This window comes from Hermetia illucens, chromosome 4 (assembly GCF_905115235.1).
Source record: "Hermetia illucens chromosome 4, iHerIll2.2.curated.20191125, whole genome shotgun sequence".
Taxonomy (NCBI): domain Eukaryota; kingdom Metazoa; phylum Arthropoda; class Insecta; order Diptera; family Stratiomyidae; genus Hermetia; species Hermetia illucens.
In genome coordinates, this window is record NC_051852.1 from 87,339,012 (window position 1) to 87,358,158 (window position 19,147).

General features: G+C 40.5%; 1 protein-coding gene across 1 annotated transcript; it reads left to right on the forward strand.

Annotated features, from left to right (window-relative positions):
- Positions 1-735: 735 nt before the first annotated feature.
- Positions 736-15,362, forward strand: LOC119655251. Its single transcript, XM_038061046.1, has 2 exons — positions 736-1,037; positions 13,635-15,362. The coding sequence occupies exons 1-2, from the start codon at positions 921-923 to the stop codon at positions 15,126-15,128; spliced, it is 1,611 nt and encodes a 536-aa protein (XP_037916974.1). The 5' UTR covers positions 736-920; the 3' UTR covers positions 15,129-15,362.
- Positions 15,363-19,147: the final 3,785 nt, after the last annotated feature.

Sequence of the window (19,147 nt, forward strand, 5' to 3'; positions counted from 1 at the left end):
GAGATACAATTTGAAAAGAGGATAATGGAGGTGCTAAAGGATATTAAATAGGAGGAAAAGGAGAAAGGCTAAAAGAAATGATCTGCAGGCGCGAAATCAGGAACACTGCCAACCAGACCCCGCAACACGATAATTTGACGTGATTACATGGGGAAGAAAACAGAAGTTATAGACGAAGAGCTGGATACAGAAGAATCAACATGACTCGATGCAGGAAAAAGTTTACCCAGAAATAATTAGATTGTTGTCGGTGAAGCAATAACCCTACAGGAAGCCAAGTGCACGAGCGAACTGTCAAACCTGTTGATTTCTGTATAGACTATGCTGTGCTGGTTAAATATATGTCAGTGTCCGGTACTAACAAGATTTCATTTTTACACAAAACATAAAAATACAATTTCTTAACAGTGGTCGGATTGCTGGTCGGAAAACGCATTGGTTTTCAGTGCAGTTAATGAATTTTCGCTTGAATCGTCTACAACAGATTGTCATGAATAGTGTATGCACTTGTTCCAGAATTTAAAATAAGCAACGACTCCGATTTTAATACACTTAACGCCCATTCAGTCCAGTGCTTCTCAAACACACCAAACTTAAATCCGGGCACTTACCATCCACTTACCACAGGCGCATTGACGTCTTGACCGTTTACCACCCTAGACACCGACAACGGCGGGACTTTAGATTACCGCTTGGTCCAATCAAATTTGCGATTCGAGCCCCGGGAGCGGAGGAGACGATAATCGAAGCTGTCAAAAGGTGTTTCTCGCAAGCGCTCTGTTGACGCTTCTAACTTTGTTTCTTGAGCAGTTTCTTTGGAAATGTTGTGAAGTCAAATAAAGTATTTGATAACTCTGTGACCGCGAATTTACATTTTCGTTCGCTAGTCTAGCAGTGCCGAGACGTTTTTCCGCGCCAAGATGATGTGCTATGAGCGATCATGTCGGCTGTGCCTCACCGACCTCACCGAAGCGCCCGTGGATTGCTCGACAATTCCTGAATTATACGAGACCGTGAAGGTGTTATTCGATGTCCAGGTGAGCAAATCTGTTGACACATTCATTCTTTAAGTGTGGAATAAGAGCTGCTCAGAAATATACATCTTGACAATGGCCAGGTCGTTGGAGATTCGAATGGCGGAGTCGTCTTGGCGGGATTTGCAATGAGTGCCTCAAGCGCTCGTCTCTTGTGGGAGACTTGCACCCGTCGCCAACGCGCCGCACGTTGAGGCAGGGCTCAATCGAAAGTGTCAACCGAAATGCGCAAACAGTTCCCGTACTCTGCTTGGGAAAGTAATAAAACTGCAAATGGTCTTGTAGTGCTTGTAGGTCTGCAACCTTGAACGCAAAATGCAAATTATAACATGTCAGCAGTGTTTTGTAGGCTTCCTTGCCAAGCGATTGGGACATAGAAAGTGTATATTTGTCTCATTGCAACACATGATTTTATAAAGGAAGCGTTGCAAAACGCTTTCTTTTCGATAGTTTTGCGTAGGCCATCACTTTTCTTAATTCCAACACTCCTATGGCTTCAAGACATTCTTTGTTGAGTAAGATATTTCCAGTTTTCCCGAGGAAATTGCTCTCAACTTTCTTCACATTTCGTCCGTGTAACTCCTATTGCTGCACCGTTGGAGCTTTATTATCATCTCCAGACTCCAGACTTCCCGGTTTTGCGCCGAGATCCACCAATTCGATATCCCTGAAAGCTGTCTGGGGTCCCGGACTACGCCATCGCTCCATCTCAGTATCTGCCTCGTCTCTTTTTTCTACCAAACATATTGACCTTGTAGACTCTCTGAGCGCGATCATCCTCGTCCATACGGATTAAGTGACCGGCCCACCACAACCTATTGAGCCGGATTTTATCAACAACCAGACGGTGATGGTATCGCTCATAGATTTCGTCGTTATGTAGGCTATGTAGCTTTAGAATGCAAGTTACAAAACAGCACATACTTAGTGCAGGATCTTCTTCGCCTCGATTTGTGGCTTAGAAATGCACTCAAAGTTGGAGCTTAAAAATACACTCAGTTTGCTTGCTCGTAAAATGCGATTAAAAGGGATACAAATTTGTGGGTTAGAAACTGCAAATTTTGAAACTTTATTACTACCAAAATGTCAACAACCGCTCAGATATGGACTAACCCCACGGTTACGGCGCTAGCTATCAAAAACCGAATAAGATTGGTTTATGGTTCTGGAATGTGTACACGCTCCTCGACAACGGTTTCGAGGACATTCTGGGTCCAAACGTAGTAAGATCGTGAGGCGCTGGAGAGTACTTCTCTCCCTCTTGTGGCAATGTGCTTTTGTACTCTAGAAGCCTAACAGCAGCAGACGAAAATTTAGTGTATGGACTCTGACAGCTACTGCAAGGTGCGCTCTCTTGATCTGCGACCTAGTTTCTGACAGAGTTCTGGTAATTGCACAGTGTTATTCATCAACGAAAACTTTCGATATTGTGGAGAAGGATATTGTACGGGAAAGGCAGCGCAATCTTGGCGACGGTAACCATAATGGTGGGAGGTTTGTGGATTTCTGCAGCTTCGACCGCCTCTTCATTGGCAGCACCTTACTCAGCACAGCGCCGGCCATAAGGTCAGTGTGTTTCAACTGACCGACAACGCACCAGCAATCAGATTGACCACCTGGCGATCAACAGTAGATTTAAAGATATGACGCGCTTACCGATATCGTACGAAATTCCGAGAAGTTCAGAGTAGTAGATGTTAAGATTCCAAAGAAGAGCACCCATCTTGAGAGTGAGTGTGCTCTCTGGCAATCCTGAAAAATATCAAAGAACATTTCCAAAGCTTAATCGACAGAGAGCAAGCTGGTTTCCGACCCGGATCCTCCGGCATTAACTACATCAACACTCCGAGGTAAAATCTCATAGGAATCTAAGGTCCAAAGCGGAGTCCGGCAGGGCTGCATCCTGTCACTGATTTTATTTCTTCTTATTATCGGTGACATTCTCCATGTTGTCTTGTAGGAAGGACATGGAGGAGTTTAATGGACCATAACATCTTTCCGTCGACTACGCTGATGACATTTGTTTGCTTCTTCACCGGGTCATGGACATTGGCCTCGATTTGGAGAGAGGCACGTAGAGTTGGACTGAGGAAAAACAAGATGGACAAGGAGTAGGTCTCTCCAAGAGCACTTGACACAGAGCACTAGAGGAGGAGCGTGGGCGTCTCGAAAAGCCCTGAGGGAATCGAAGCGCATATCAAGTAACTGCGACCGATGGCGCAAAGGTATGGTTGACTTGCTATATCCCGCAAATACTAGCTGGCAACCGTACACATATGTGTATAGTTATTCCAAAATGTTTCTAGTTTACACAAATATAGTCTTGTTCTAGCTTGCTGTGCTTAACCTAAACTGTATTAATATTTTAAGGTTTGTCTATTGTTAGTCTCCCAGAGGAGAGCTGTAATGATTATGTTTGCTTTTTAAAGTTCTGTTTAAAACAAAACCTTAGTAAAATCGATCGTTCTGTCTGTCACACACACACAGAAAACGGCGGCACCGATTCAAATGAAATTTGGTGGACATATGGCAATTATGAAATCCCACGCACACAGTGAGTGAAATATATTTACGTGTAAAATATGTTCGATTCCGATTTCTGATCAAATAAACTTAATAATATCTTATTACTAACTTTTCGAAGTTGACCTGTAAACCCCCCTTAGGTTCGTCCAAAATATACCAAACAGTACCGCACAGTTTCGTGAGAAGTAGTATCAAAGTTATAGCAGTTCAAAGTTATCCATTTCACGTGAATTCACTGCATCTTAAGCCGTGCAAATAGATGCTGACGATATAATAACGAGAATAATTGATATTCGAGTGAAATATTATAGTCCCATATATGAAGAAGCTACTTCTCGCCAGCCCTTTTGGGCTTTGTCGATATTAGCTGGACCCTCTTTTGTATTTGTTTTAGGTGAACTTCTTCACATTTACTAATTATCTTGAATTCCTAGTGTGAAGCGTATGTAATTAACTGTAATCAATAGAGTAGTTTACAGAGCAAATTGTTTGTGTAAATCGTTGCCGAAAAGTGGTACGCAATTGAATTTTAAACTATTAAACAAGTGCAACCGCCACGCACTCAAAGTTCCTCATCTAGGGAAACATAAAGCCTTTCACCTGCGGAACGATTAATCCATGTGTAGCTTCCTATGGGATCGAGGCAAGACGCAAATATGAAAATATCATCCTCAACTTGATTGATTTCCAAATCAGACTGATCATTGCGAATGTCAGCTATGAGCAGATTCTTTCTTACACTGACGTAAAAGAGTCTATCCTCCCGTCAACTATGGGAACCGTGGAATTCATGGAGATTCATTCTGTGTGTGTCCGTTTGTCTAGACAGCATATGCTACAGTTGACATTAAGTCTGGCGGTTTCTTCATTGTAAAAGGGTCTAAAAGAATGCTATGTTCCGTGTTTATAGCGGAACCCGAATTGAAAATGATCAAGCCCGGACTTTTTCAAACATTTTTCTAAGTTTATATAGAACAAATGTTGGCCTGAATCCGGAAAACTTCTTGGATTGGCCTTATGGACTAGCACAATTTTAGCAATTTTTCAAGTATTAGAAAAGTTATCGAAGACTGCAAGGGAGAACTTGAGAGAAGCGTGAGTTTACTAAGTTATGAAGCTCATCTGGATTTATAGATTGCTTGCCGTTATAGGATTTACCGATTGAGGTTAACGAAGGTGTGGATCAGTCAGCTTGGCAGGATTAAAGTACGATATATGGTGATACTATGTATTAAAGACAACAAAGCTTCTGATTGTCGTGTGTGCGGAGGAGATAACATGGTTGAGATGAAACGTGGTTTACATGCGGTTTTTACATTGTCATAGACAGGCTCATTGTTTTTAATTAGAAAAAAGTTATTTAATTTGACTTGGCCGTGAATCTATTGAGACGTGGGAGTAATGTGAGCGCCGGATTTTATGTCAGCCAATTTCCGTCATCATACCTTGTTAAGGAATTTAGTCACTCTCTCGAATTAGAGTGGTCCTGCTGTCGGGTAATGACTTAACTTCGGAATTGATTTTGTTTCCAACACTTAAGGTTTCTTCGTCAAATTTACCTGACTTTTAGGTGAATCAGACTGTAGTGAGAAAAATCAATAAATTTTGTGTTTCTTCGTGCAGCAGTTACTAGAATAATTGCTTTAACAATTTGAACTGCGGCCACGTTAGTTGCAGATAATTATATAGTTGCCATTCACCTAGAAGTGGGGCATAGCCCCATCGAACATGGTCCGCTAATGTGCGCTTCATCTAATTCCAGGATAAACTTTGATAAATGCTTACTGTTTTTGAATAACAGTGATAGTCACTTTCCATGTACTATTTCCATATAGCAACACAGAAATAGCATTAACACAGAGCAGTCTAAACATGATCTTGGTGTTGCGATAATTGCATTTCCAGGTTTTAGACTAGGCGCCGAAAGCGGGTCTAACTCTGTTAATGCGCCGAGCGACATCCTGTTCAGTGCCACCGTCGGCAAGGGCGATGTTTGCTAGATATACAAATTATTGAACGCCTTCGATGCTCTGTCCATTAATACAGATCGGGAGAATGCGGTGACCTGCCAAACTGAGACTTTAGTCCAATTCTACTTGCCTCTCTTTCCAAATCCAGAACCGTTTGGCCAAGGTCAATCACGCGGTGAATGCAAACAAAATATGTCATCTGCGATCGAGGTGTTTGAGGAAAGATGGCATGGTCCATTAAACTCCGCCCCAACCTGCAAAGTGCAATTCTCGCGAAATCCGCTTTGTAACTCTACAGTACTTAAATGCACTTTTCTTAATATAAAAAGAAACACAAAATAAATCCCTCAATTTTTATTTCGTATCTATTCGACCGAGATCCTTTTTCTTATATCGTCTTCTATCTAACTATTTCTCGGCGTATCTCTCATTGAGATCTTTTCTTATCTTATCTACTTTAAAGCGTAAAACTGGACAATTGGGTTCAAGCCAAACCTGTTTTCACACATACATGTATTATTCGGACATCTCCGTCAGATCTATTCCCAATTTTCGTATTTGTGTAAGATTGCAAGCTATAACAAGTTAGTACGTCTACTAATTGCCTGTTACCATGCTCGTCCTACACGTTTAACTAAACCTATTCCACAACTTTTGCATAATTTTCATCCGATTGCGCATTGATAATCAATGAGTCGGAGGCACTTTAACCCTCATTGCACATTCCGCTTGCATAGAGGACTTCAGACGCGGGGTGTTGATGTGGTCAACGTAAGAGAATCCAGAACGGAAACCAGCCTGGTCTCTGTCGATCAAGCTTTTGAAGTATTCCTTGCTGCGCTCCGAGATTATTTAAGCTTTTATCTTTGGGATGGCAGAGAACACGGATTTCCCCCTTCCAATTGCCACTTTCAAGACGGGTGCCTTTGTTTGAAATCATAACCACTCACGACACTTTCTGAGGGAATCCTAATATAATGCTCGTCATCGTGGATAAGGAGTCGGCGATCCCTCACAGGACCATCGAACGATTTTCAACCTCACACAAATTTCTTGTAGTACAGTATACGGTGGTAAAATTATTGCTGTCTGGGGCATATTATGGTTCCCTGCCCAGCGCAATAACAAATTCTGTTTTGTCAAGGAGCACACTTCGTTGGGGTTCCTGGAATTTCACATCGCAGCTATTACTTTTCTACAATTCCTTTCGCCATGCATTTGCAATTTTTTTTTTTTCGGAATAACATAGACAAGTTGATTGGAGTTTTTTTTTTCCCCAGGTTTTTTGCGGTGGCATTAGTTTTGAACGGTTTTCGTCCATTTTTTTGCTTGATATGCTTTAAGGGGGGAACTTCATTAGAAGGCTTATTTTCACGTACTTCTTGGGGATTTTTTAAATGGTCGTAACTAGAATTCTCCAATTACAGGACGTATAGCACAGAATTTGCGTCTGTTGAAAAAAGAACACTATTTAAATTTTTACAATTTTTAAACTTTTGTGTAAAAAAAACCGTATTAAAGACAATTCACTGTCTGTGATTTAAAAGAAGAAAAGTACATGATTACATTTGTACATATGTAAGTTATTTTCCATTCCAATACAGTGGACAATTTTTTGATCTGTTGGAAATAATTCTCGCGGCACCTCCCGTCTGCACATTCAGCGAAATGAACAGATGGTAATCTGAAATCGCCAAGTGAAGTGAATGCGGGATTTGATTCGAGCCCAGAAGTTGCCTCGTAGCGTTCGCGCTGTGAGTTGTGAAACTATCGCGCAGCAACAAGACCACCTTATCAGCATGGTTCCCCTTTTTATTCTGGATTGACTTTTCCATTTCAGGGTCTCATCTCATGGCATTGATAGTCTCCGTTAATCAGATATTCAATCGAAATTATACCTTTACGGCTTTCCCGCCAAGCTGATCTGAAAAGATAGTAAGAAAGTTATGGGAAATGGAGAAAGAAAATCACGCAGAATTCTATTCTTAGCCGTTCTCAGGTCGACTCACTCACTCTTTTGTGAATTTTTTATATGCGATAGGATCCGAATTTGAAAATAATGTTTATACCATTGTAAACTAATATAAATTTGGTATTTAACTATGCAAAAAACCGTTTGGAACCATTTGCAGAAGATTGGATTCCAAAAAAAGCTGGATGTTTGGGTGCCACACGAGTTGACGCAAAAAAACGGAACGAATTCGACCCATTTTTGAAGCGGTTGACTGGTAATGAAAAGTGGATCACGTACGACAACCTCAAGCAAAAAAGATCGTGGTCGAAGCGCGGCGAACCGGGCCAAACCATCGCAAGCCCGGATTGACGGCCAGGAAGGTTTTGCTATGGGTTTGGTGGGATTCGTAGGGAATCATCCACTATGAACTGCTCAACTATGGCCAGACCCTCAATTCAGTCCTCTACTGTGAGCAACTCAACCGTTTGAAGCAGGCGATTGACCAGAAGCGGCCAGAATTGGTCAATAGGAATGGTGTTGTGTTCCACCAGGACAACGCTCGGCCTCACACATCCTTGATGACCCGCTAGAAGCTACGGGAGCTCGGATGGGATGTACTATCGCACCCACCGTATAGTCCGAACCTGGCACCAAGTGATTACCATCTCTTCCGCTGCATGCAGAACGCTCTTGGTGCTACTAACTTGGCCTCAAAAGAGGTTTGCGAAAACTGGCTGTCTGAGTTTTTTGGAAATAAGGAGGGGGGGGGGGATAATGAAGTTGTCTTCTAAATGGCAACAAGTTTGCGAAGAAAACGGCGCTATTTGACTTAAATCGGTTAATTCTAAGTATGTTAAATAAAGCGTCCAATTTCGACCACAAATACGAAATTTCTTTTTCCCCAACCTAATATTACTGCGCGTCGAAAATTCGATATTCCTTTCGTAACGATGATGTTATGAAGTAAGGTTATTATTATAATCATCGTATCATCGTATACTTTATAAACAATTAAAAATGATTATAATCTATCATAACTTATTTATCTAAACCTATTTATATTTTTTTGTTTAGAAACACTTTGGCTTTATGATATAATATTATAATACAAGAATAACATGAATTTTGGATAGGATGAATGTACCTTTTTACTACCTTTTACTACCTCGAAATTTTCTTAGCTAAAAAAATGAAAGAAAATGTCATAATACATAATTCGATAGAAAATTAGACCAACCATGAAGATCCGAGACGGTTTTAGCCAACTTTTCCAAAACTAATGTAATTTAACAAATTGCACGTCGATGGGGTGGTAAGAGAACGGTTAAGGAAGTGATCCCGTGTGACCTTATTAGAATCGGTTAGATGCCTGTCTGTCTGCCTGCCACATCCGATTTATTCTGAAACGGCTAGACCGATTGTCACGAAAATGGTGAGAGCATGTGATGAATCGGGGGGTGTAAATTTTTTTTTCATAAAATGTGGGCCATGTGGGTTATCAAACGAAAGGGCTCAATTAGTACTTTTTGAAACTGATTCCATATTTGATATCGGGTGAAACATAGGGGAGTGAGGGCTTAAAATATAACCATTAAAAAGTGTAACAGAACCTATCCAACCCAAAAATCTGAAAAAAATTACGGTGGTGCATCTCTAGGAAATTTAGGCATCAAAATACATCCGGTTCCGATATCTACATCTTTTCCATCTTTTGCAAAATAAAATCTTATTAAAATCGGTTCAATGTTTGTCTATCACACGCACTTTTCTCAGAAACGGCTATACCAATTGACACGAAATTTGGTGAGAATAGTGAATGATTCCCTTCCAATCCCACCAAACACACAGCAAAACCTTCCTGGCAATCAATCCAGGCTTGGCGATGGTTTGGCCCGGTTCGCCGCACTTCGACCACGATCTTTTTCACTTGAGGTTGTCTTAAGTGATCCACTTTTCATCACCAGTCACCATCCGGGCGGAAAATGGGTCGAATTCGTTCCGTTTCGGTAATGCATCGCAGACGTTGATTCGGTCTAAGAGATTTTTTTTTGCGTCAACTCGTGTGGCACCCAAACATCCAGCTTTTTTTAGAATTCGATCTTCTGCGAATGGTTCCAAACGGTTTTATGGTCTACACCCAGTTCCTGGCCAATCGAGCGAATGCTCACATGCTGGTCTACTTGAATGATTTCGACGATTTTATCGGTTTCTACGACGATTGGCCTACCAGTACGGGGTGTATCTTTAATATCCACTACACCAGAACGAAATCGATCGAACCAACGTTGTGCTGTGCGAATCATTACAGTATCGGGCCCATAAACTTCACAAATTTGTTCGGCCGGGTTCGTTGCATTTTTACCTCTCAGGTAGTAAGAAAGTAAAATATGACAAATTTCTTGCTTGGTGGACTCCATCTTTGACGCGCTACATCTTGAGACTGAAACGTACGATCACAACACCGTCAAAGAGACACTTGTAGCATAGATTGTCGCCGTATAGTATGACCCAATGCGTCGCATTCTATTGACAAAATACGACATTTCTTTGTCCCCAATCCAATATAATATGAAGCCTATAATAACTAAGTTTGATCAAAATCATTCTATTACTAACAAAGTGACAGTAGCTCAAAGTTGACTTTACCGTGTAAATTTACTGCAACTAAATATCAATACCACACTAAAGGGAGTAGTCAGACATGCTAAATGCATATACATAACGGCCTACGTACAGAGGAGATAGTTCTGCACTCGCATATATTCACAGAAGAAACAAACAAAACTTTCATACCTGAAGCGCCGAGCTTCCGGTTTCCCGACTTGTTTGTGAATTTCATGCATTCTACAACGTGTACGACGTCATCATCACATCAATTCGTCATTCATATGAATGGAATCGCAAAGAATTATATTGCGTTTTTTTTTAGGCTTTTGTATACAAATATCAATTACTCCAAACAGACATGTGTGTCTGAAGGTATGCATCTATGTATATTGTATATGCGTGCTAATGAAGTTTGCGAGTAGGGTCTAATTTAGATAGATATATTTGTACATTAAACCAGCGGTATTCAAGATACGTACTATATATGTACATATATATACTTTTGTGCATGAAATAAACCGGAAATATAGGTACGATCAATTTATATACGTGCATGTATATGTAGAGAATTCGGAAACAGGCAGCTTGTTTGTTTAGGGTGAGGATAATATCTATGGCTGTAATATGTATATATGTCTTGTAGTTTGGAAAAATATGAGGGAATATGTTGAATTTGTAGCTATATACTAATGGAAAAATGTGCATTGAAGTTTCTCACATAAGATGAACACAAAACCTTTATACTCGAAGCGCGAGCTTCCGGTATTCCGATTTGTTTTTGTTTGCATGCCTAAAATATACCATCAGAGTAATTAACCGAAAATCGAAGTCGAAAAGTTACAGCAGTGGGGAAGTAAGGTATTTCAGTGTGCAGTGCGTGCACGTGAACCTTCAAACGCGTTTTTCTTAAAACCGAATTTTTTTAACTGGTACCTAACATTTTTCGAAAGCGGTTCAACGAAATTTAAAAAAATTGTAATGGAAGATTCAGCACATACGTGGCTATTGTAGAAACTATAATTTTTAAAAAATATTCAACTGTCTTCTATCCACATAAAAAATAGTAGTAAAAGATCATGCGATTTTGAGTTATAATTTTCAAAAGTATGCAAAAAATGGATTTTTAATATTTGCAAAAAATCCTAGTTCCCACGATATCCATTCATTCACTTAGAGATTAATTTTGGTTTTTGATCTGAGATAAGCCAATTTGCCAGAATCGGCACCGTTTCTGGTTTTTTTTACATGGATGCCATTTCAGTGTGTATCCGCAATCGACACAATATTTTTAAATAAAAAAAAAATACACATTTAATTTCATCATCATCAACGGCGCAAGAACCTGTATCCACTCTAGGTCTGCCTTAATAAGGAACTCCAGACACTCCCGTTTTGCACCGGAGCCCACCAATTCGATATCCCTAAAAGCTGTCTGGCGTCAATACCTACGCCATCGCTCCATCTCAGGCAGGGTCCGCCTCATCTTCTTTTTCTACCATAGATTCTTCCCTTATACACATTTCGAGCTGGATCATCCTCATCCATGTGAATTAGGTGAGTCGCCCACCCCAACCTGTTGAGCCGGATTTTATCCACAACCAGGTGGTCGTGGTATCGCTCATAGGTTTCGTCGTCATATAGGCTACGGAATCGGCCATCCTCATGTAGGAGGCCAAAAATTCTTCGGAGGATTCTTCTCTCAAACGCGGCTAAGAGTTTGCAGTTTTTTCCTAAGAACCCAGGTCTCCGAGGAATACTTGAGGACTAGCAAGATCATAGTCTTGTTCAGTAAGAGCTTTGAACTATGGTTTCAAGCGAAACAGTTTTTGTAAGCTGAAATAGGCTCTGTTGGCAGCCAACAACCGTGCGCAAATTTCATCGTCGTAGCTGTTATCGGTTTTGATTTTCGACCCTAGATACGAGAAATTTTCAACGGTCTCAAAGTTGTAGTCTCCTACCTTTATTTTTTTCGTTTAACCAGTGTGATTCGATGTTGTTCGTTCTTTAGTCTTTGGCGCTACCGTTGCCACCATATACTTCGTCTTGGTTTCATTAATGTGGAGCCCAAGATCTCATGCCAATCGCCGCCTGCTCGATCTGGATGAAGGTATGATGCCTTTTGCATTTCCACCTGCATTGCGAATCACTTTCTTCAAGGTCAGGTTAAAGCGGACGCATGATAGGGTATCCATTTGTCTTAGACCGTTGTTGACGTTGAATGGTCTCGAGAGTGATTCTGCTGCTTTTATCTGGCCTCGCACATTGTTCAGGGTCAGCCTAGTCAGTCTTATCAATTTCGTCGGGGAACCGAATTCTCTCATGGCCGTATACAGTTTTACCCTGGCTACATTGTCATGAAAAGATGGTGCAACTGATGGCCATATTCCAGCAGTTTTTCCACCGCTTGCCGCAGAAAGAAAATCCGAGCTGTTGCTGATTTGCCTGGAGTGAAGCCTCTTCGGTATGGGCCAATGATGGGACTATCTGGCCTAGCAACATAGCGGAGAATATCTTATAGATGGTACACAGCAACGTGAAAATTGCCGTACTGCGTGATATGCCCCTTTTTATGTATGGGACAGATAATGTCTCGTTGCCAGTCGTCAGGCATTGATTCGCTGTCCCACACTTTGAGCATCAGTTGATGAACCGCTTGGTGTAGTTGGCCGCCTTCAATTCGGCTGTAACTCCATCTGCTCGTGACGACTTATGGCTTTTAAGCCGGTGGATTGTATGGACTGTTTCTTCTATACTTGGTAGGGGCAGCATTTGTCCGTCGTTTTCAGTTGGCGGGACCTCCAACTCACCGATATTTCGGTTATTGAGCAGTTCATTAAAATACTCAACCCATCGCTCCAATATGCCCGTTCTGTTGTTTAGGATAGTGAAGGATGCTAAGTCCACATCCACTTGATGTTGGACCGGAACAAATGGAGAGCAACTTACTCTCAGGTTTTTTGGTCCACGAATCCCTTGTTTGGGGCATGAAACCCAAGCATTTAAAAAATAGGGACTAACGGTTTCATCCAGGGCAGAGGCAACTAATCAGACGCTGCCTCATCTCTGCCCTGGGGGCAGCGTGACCCTAAGTGGCAACAGATGGAAAACGCTCCTTTATATATTGACAAAAACACGCCAAGGGTGCGAATTATATCCAAGTTTGAGCCTAAGCTAGGCTAAAGCTATATTATTGTTTTGGATAGTGACGGATCCTAAGTCCAGATCCACTTGATGTTGATGTTGGACCGGACCAAATGGACGATGGATGGATGCCCATTCTGTCGAAACTCAGACTTCCCTCTTTGTCGCGGCAGGATGAACATCGAGATGTATAAGGCTTCATCCTGCTGATTTGTTGGTAAAACTTGCGCGCCTGGTGCGATTGCTCCCTGTATTTTTCGAGTTCACAGACGTGTTGGTTCTCCAAGACTGCCTTTTTCCGTCCTTAAAAATCACACACATCACACGAGATGATCTCCTTAAAAGACTATTATTTTCAAAAATCGTTCCAAAATTATAAACCAACAAATATTTATTTTGCAGATTTGCCGAACAGATAATATTCGATGCATATGCAACCACTGTCTCGACTATGTTATGGGGTATCGAGCTCAGAAAAAGAAGATAACAGAGTGTCAAAAAATTATCCAAGATTATGAAGCTGTACGAAAAAAAGTGATGGAAACACGCAACATTTCAAGAACAATAAAGAGAGAGGTAATTGACGTTGACACATTCGAACGTTCGATGCCGGATACACAAAGTTCCAATTTGCCCGAGAGAAAATTTCCACGGCCAACAGCCGTTACCGATTCAGATATAGATGATATACTTGCAATAGTCCATGACAAAACGTCAACTTCGCGATCATTATCCAAAACTGGAACACAGAAAAGAGCAGCCAATACACCATTGAAAAACTTGAAATCATTGAAAATTGAACGTCAATCATCGCCAGAAAACCGCAGTCCGTCTCTAGAGCCCATATCGTCCACATCTAAAGATCTTGATAAACCAGCGAGAAATAATACATTCTTGGCATCAACTTCAATAGAGAATAATTCTCTAAGCTTCGTTACAATATCCAAAACCAACAAAGCACCATTGAAAGATCGATCACCCCCAGCGGACATAAATGGAGAGGCGGTCACCTCATCAGTACAAACTCCCACTGAGACTGACAAAAAACATCAACCTGAAAAGAATTCATCCCGGAAACGGCAATCATCAACTAGTAAATCTCCGTCAAATAGGGCAAAAGCAATGAATAGTGCAGAAGAGATTTGTCGTAAACCTCGTCAAAAAATGTACAAATGTGCAACGTGCAAATTGAAATTGAAATCAGCCGATGAACTTGAATCACACAAACTTAACGAGCACGTTAACAACACCTCGAAGAAGGAGGAGGAACTTAAAACGCCGTCACCTAGATCTCGAAAGGTCAAACAAGAAGACTCGATTACGTCTTCAGATGGCAAAAATACGTCGATACGACGTAGTGCACGACAAGCAAAGTCTCAAGCCATGAAAAAAATTTCGCCTAACCAGGAAAAATCCCCCACTAAAGGTCGACGTTCGATGCGAAAAGACAAATCCTCGGAAACGCCTAACAATTCATTAGTAGAGCCGCAACTTACATCGACACCGGTTTTGCCGACTGTGGCTGTTGCGGCAGCACCTAATTTAAATGATAAGAGTCCGCTTCTTCAAAACCAGTCCATAAAATCGGAAAATTCAACAACCTTGGGCAACTCGACCTTCTTAAAAGACACATCATTAAACAAATCGGATAAAAAGCGTATTATCACGATAACTCTAGTTCGTACCAAAGATAGCCTAAACTTTAGGTATTGCGATCAGTATAAGCGTAGCATTGATTTCAGCACTGTATCACCGGACGAACTGGAGGATATACGGAAGAGCTTAATGATCCCTGAAATATGGACGAATCTTCGAGAAGCATTCAAAAATTCGCCCCCTGATGAAAAGACAATTGATCAACTGAAAACAATTTTAGGTGACGAATATGTGCTATGAATTCGAGTTAAGCGGTCTAGTTCTACTTTCCATTGCGATAAGTCGTTTTCCTTTCACGTTTAAAGTGTTGAAGGCTTCTGTCTTTGAGTAAATTGGTATGTTTGCGATTGCAAAGAAATTGCAATCACTCCTGGAGTTCTATCATTTACTTTTCTGGCAGGCTTCTTTCGAATGTATGTGAATGTACGTTATTTTCATTACAAAAGAATAAACGAATGCGAAATCAAATGAAAATAAGGTGTTTCAGTGAAATTTCATATTTATTGCTCGTTTATTTACTACTTAGACAAAATCGCGAAAAGTTTGCTTCATTCACACCGGGACTGCCGAGAAGTCGACACTGCCCCCAACTGCTCTGCGCCGACTAGTCCTACGGTGGCTCACCCATCGAACACCCCGCGATGCTGAATTTACTTAAGTAAGTTGGATGAGGGACGTAATGGAAGCTGACGCTTCCCCCACTACTGTATTTTTAACTCTTACACTGCGTTAGTTGTAGCAGTTTCATTGAAAATGAAATAGAAAATAGATAACCATATGGAAGAGAATATGTGGTCTACACGTGCAACGAGTTGCATCGTTTTGTATTGGCTTTAAGACCGGCTCTATATATGCGAAAGGGAGGAACAAATGTTTTTTTTTCACAGAATATGACCATGCAGGAAATCAAATGAAAGGGCTCAATTAGTACTTTTCGAAAATGAATTTATTTCTGATATTAGGTAAAACGCAAGAGAGTGAGGGCTGAAAATGTGAGCTCGAAAAAGTTAAACAGGTCTTATTTTCAGAACCTATCCAAACAAAAAATCTGAAAAAAAATCACAGTGATGCACCTATACCAAATCTAGGCCTCAAAATCTCATTTCGATATCTGGTCAAATTAACTTACATACATAAACTATACTATCAAATTTGGAAATTTACTTGAAAACCCTCCTTAAGTTTAGTGTACAGTGAAACCTCTCCTAACGGGATCCCTCTTAATACGGGACATCTGTTGCACAGGCCCAGTAATACCTTTTTAACATAACAGTTCTTCTATTTAGCGGAGCCTCCAAATAACGGACGCGGACACCAAAATTACCAGAAACATTCATTATGTGACGTATTTTTACCGCTCAATAACAGGAAGCAGAGGCTGAGTTTTCTAATTTTCTCGGAAGCACATAATCGTTAGTTGGAATCTCGTAAAATACCTCTTTATTTATACATTCTTATGTTCAGTTCAGACACAATAACCACGTCGCGCAAAAGACCCCGTCCCTTTTATTACATCATATACATTTGTTGGCGCTTTACGGATAAAATGGCGTGCACCGAGGCTGTTCGCTAAATAAAGGTTTCACTATTGCAATTTTGCAGTAACATAGCTGATTATATATCACATGATACTAACAGGTTTCACAGTAATCAACCAGTTATAGTACATCAAACTGTAGTTTTCATGAGAGAATTACCAATTACTATACAACCCTATCCCACAAGTCATTCCATTACACTACCAACTGCTGAAACGAGCTTGCTATGTGTGGTTTGGTTTGGTGTGAAGACACGCGGTCGGGTTAGCAATGTTTGCGAAGTGGTTTGGTGGGAATCGTATGGAATTTTTTGTCTTTTCTCTCAATTTTTGTCTTTTTTCTCAATGGGACTGAATTCATAGGAAAACATATGGTATCATCAAGTTTGGTATGAATAGTACTACTATTAGCCTATAGCGTCAAACATGTCTTCTTCAAGTGAACTTACTGCTAATCCTGTTTCTGAACCGGACAAAATCTAAAGAAGGAAAGGAAAAAGATAATTACCAATTTCATACACACATTGCCTAAGATTAACAAATACTCAAACCTTTTATGCCATGCCGAGGATTACCAAACCCACTTTGGTTTCGAGGGATCACAATTATTAAAAGGACATGAGGGGAATTCAGAGATAAGAGGTGCTTGCCCTTTTTTGATTAATAAAGGCTTTAAGAAAATTCAACTGTTATTAATAAAGTTATAGTGGGTGAATTTTTTGTATTTTATATGAATTGATTGCACTCTGAAGGAGCGCGCCCGCTGGGACCGACACGACACGACAGTTTTGCTAACGCCCACTGGGAACGACACCACACAACAGAATATTGCCTAGGGTATTTAAAAGGTAAACATTTTGAAGGCACTATTATTAACTTATGTTTGGCATAGGAAAATGCCTCAGACTCATGATCTCATGCATGTTTCAGACATCAGACAGACAAATGTCTGTTCCAGGCAAAACTTTTTTTCTGGATCAGACAAATAGCTGAGTGTGGCTCAAACATCAGACAGACAAATTTTTGTGTCTGTGTCAGTCAAACGTCTACTTCAGGTTGCCTGTTTCTGTTTCAGACAAATGGCTGGGTATGACTCAGACAGTTGTCTGTCTGTTGCCTGAGACAGGCAGGGGCATTTTCCCATGCCAAACATAAGTTGATAATAGTATTTTCAATATATTTACCTTGCAAAGACACTAGGCAATATTCTGTCGTGTCGTCCCCAGTGGGCGTTAGCAAGTCTATCGTCTCGTATCGCCCCAGTGAGCTTTAGCGAAACTGTCGTGTGGTGTTGCGTTGTGTCATGTCAGTTCCAGTAAACGCGCTCCTTAAGACGTGTATAACGTCATTCTCGTATAAAGTAGACTCACCTGAACAACAGGAAGCATGTTAATATCTTATTTTTTCCTTTATCAATTAGTCGAGGCAGACATACATATATATGTATGTACGACGGGTAGTACCTATTTAATTAAATATACATGGCCGTACGTTAACAATAGCGGTATTCAATTCAACTTTCGCGCGGAGTGCTTATATATATACATATGCATGCATCATTATGCGGTAATAGAATATGTTTGGTTATTCAGGATGAGCTATATTTATAACTTTGATATGGACATGTATATATTTTTCAGTTTAGAAATATAAGGACTATTTGGAATTTGTAGCTGTGTACGAATGGAAAAACGTGCATAGAAAGTTCCTCACATAAGATGAACACAAAAAATTTGTACCCGAAGCGTCGAGCTTACGGTATTCTGCCTTGTTTTTCTTTTTTGTGTGGAAAGGAGAACCTTATTTACCGTCAACCATCTGTCTATTACTTCTAATTTACTTGGAAAAAATGCCAATTGTATAAAACGTATGGCATTGGGCATATGAAAAATTTTCAATCATTTAAATAATCCAATGATAAAAGCAGTATATGAAGCATTGTACATATCTTACACTAGGAAACTGAGAAGTGGCTATATATAATGGATTCAAAACGGTCGGTCCGTTGGGGATACTTCTCATTGCTGTTCATAAAACAATGCTTTTTCTAAAGCAACGAAACCTTGATAGGAGACATTGTTCGTCAACCACACATGTCATCAATTTCAATGGCTCCCTGAAATGCGTCGGCTATTTCTTGAGTGTAATCTGTTTGACCTTTACATAACATTTTAATGTTTCGGTCAAAAAGACTATACACAGGAGATGAAACCGCCCAGACTAGCTTCAAAATTTTACGGGACAAAAAAGATGACATCCGGTGGGCAATCAAGATCACATGTACGTAGATACTACACAGCTACCACTTCCTTTTGCTTCTCAAAGAAGGGAAATCAGTGCGATTTCGCACGATTCCAAATTGCTCTTCCCTTGAGCATGAGCGAGATATAACCGAATTCGGATCAGCGGTATTTGACATGCTGCCTGGACTTGCCAATAAGTCGGTGAGATTGGCGCGTTTTTGTCTATATATAAGTGAATATATGAAACTACTTTTGGCTGAATGGGGGTAACCACGTCATCAATGCCAGAATAGCTAAAGCTCATCGAATTACCAGATGGGTAGGTATCGTCAAAATGTTCGTACCGTTTGGCGCTTTGGACGAAAAGAGTGCGTAAATTAATTAAATAATTAATAATATAATAATTCCATAAACTGCAAACTACCTATCTTAAATTATTAACCATTTATATTCTATATATTGGTCATAAATCTGGTCTA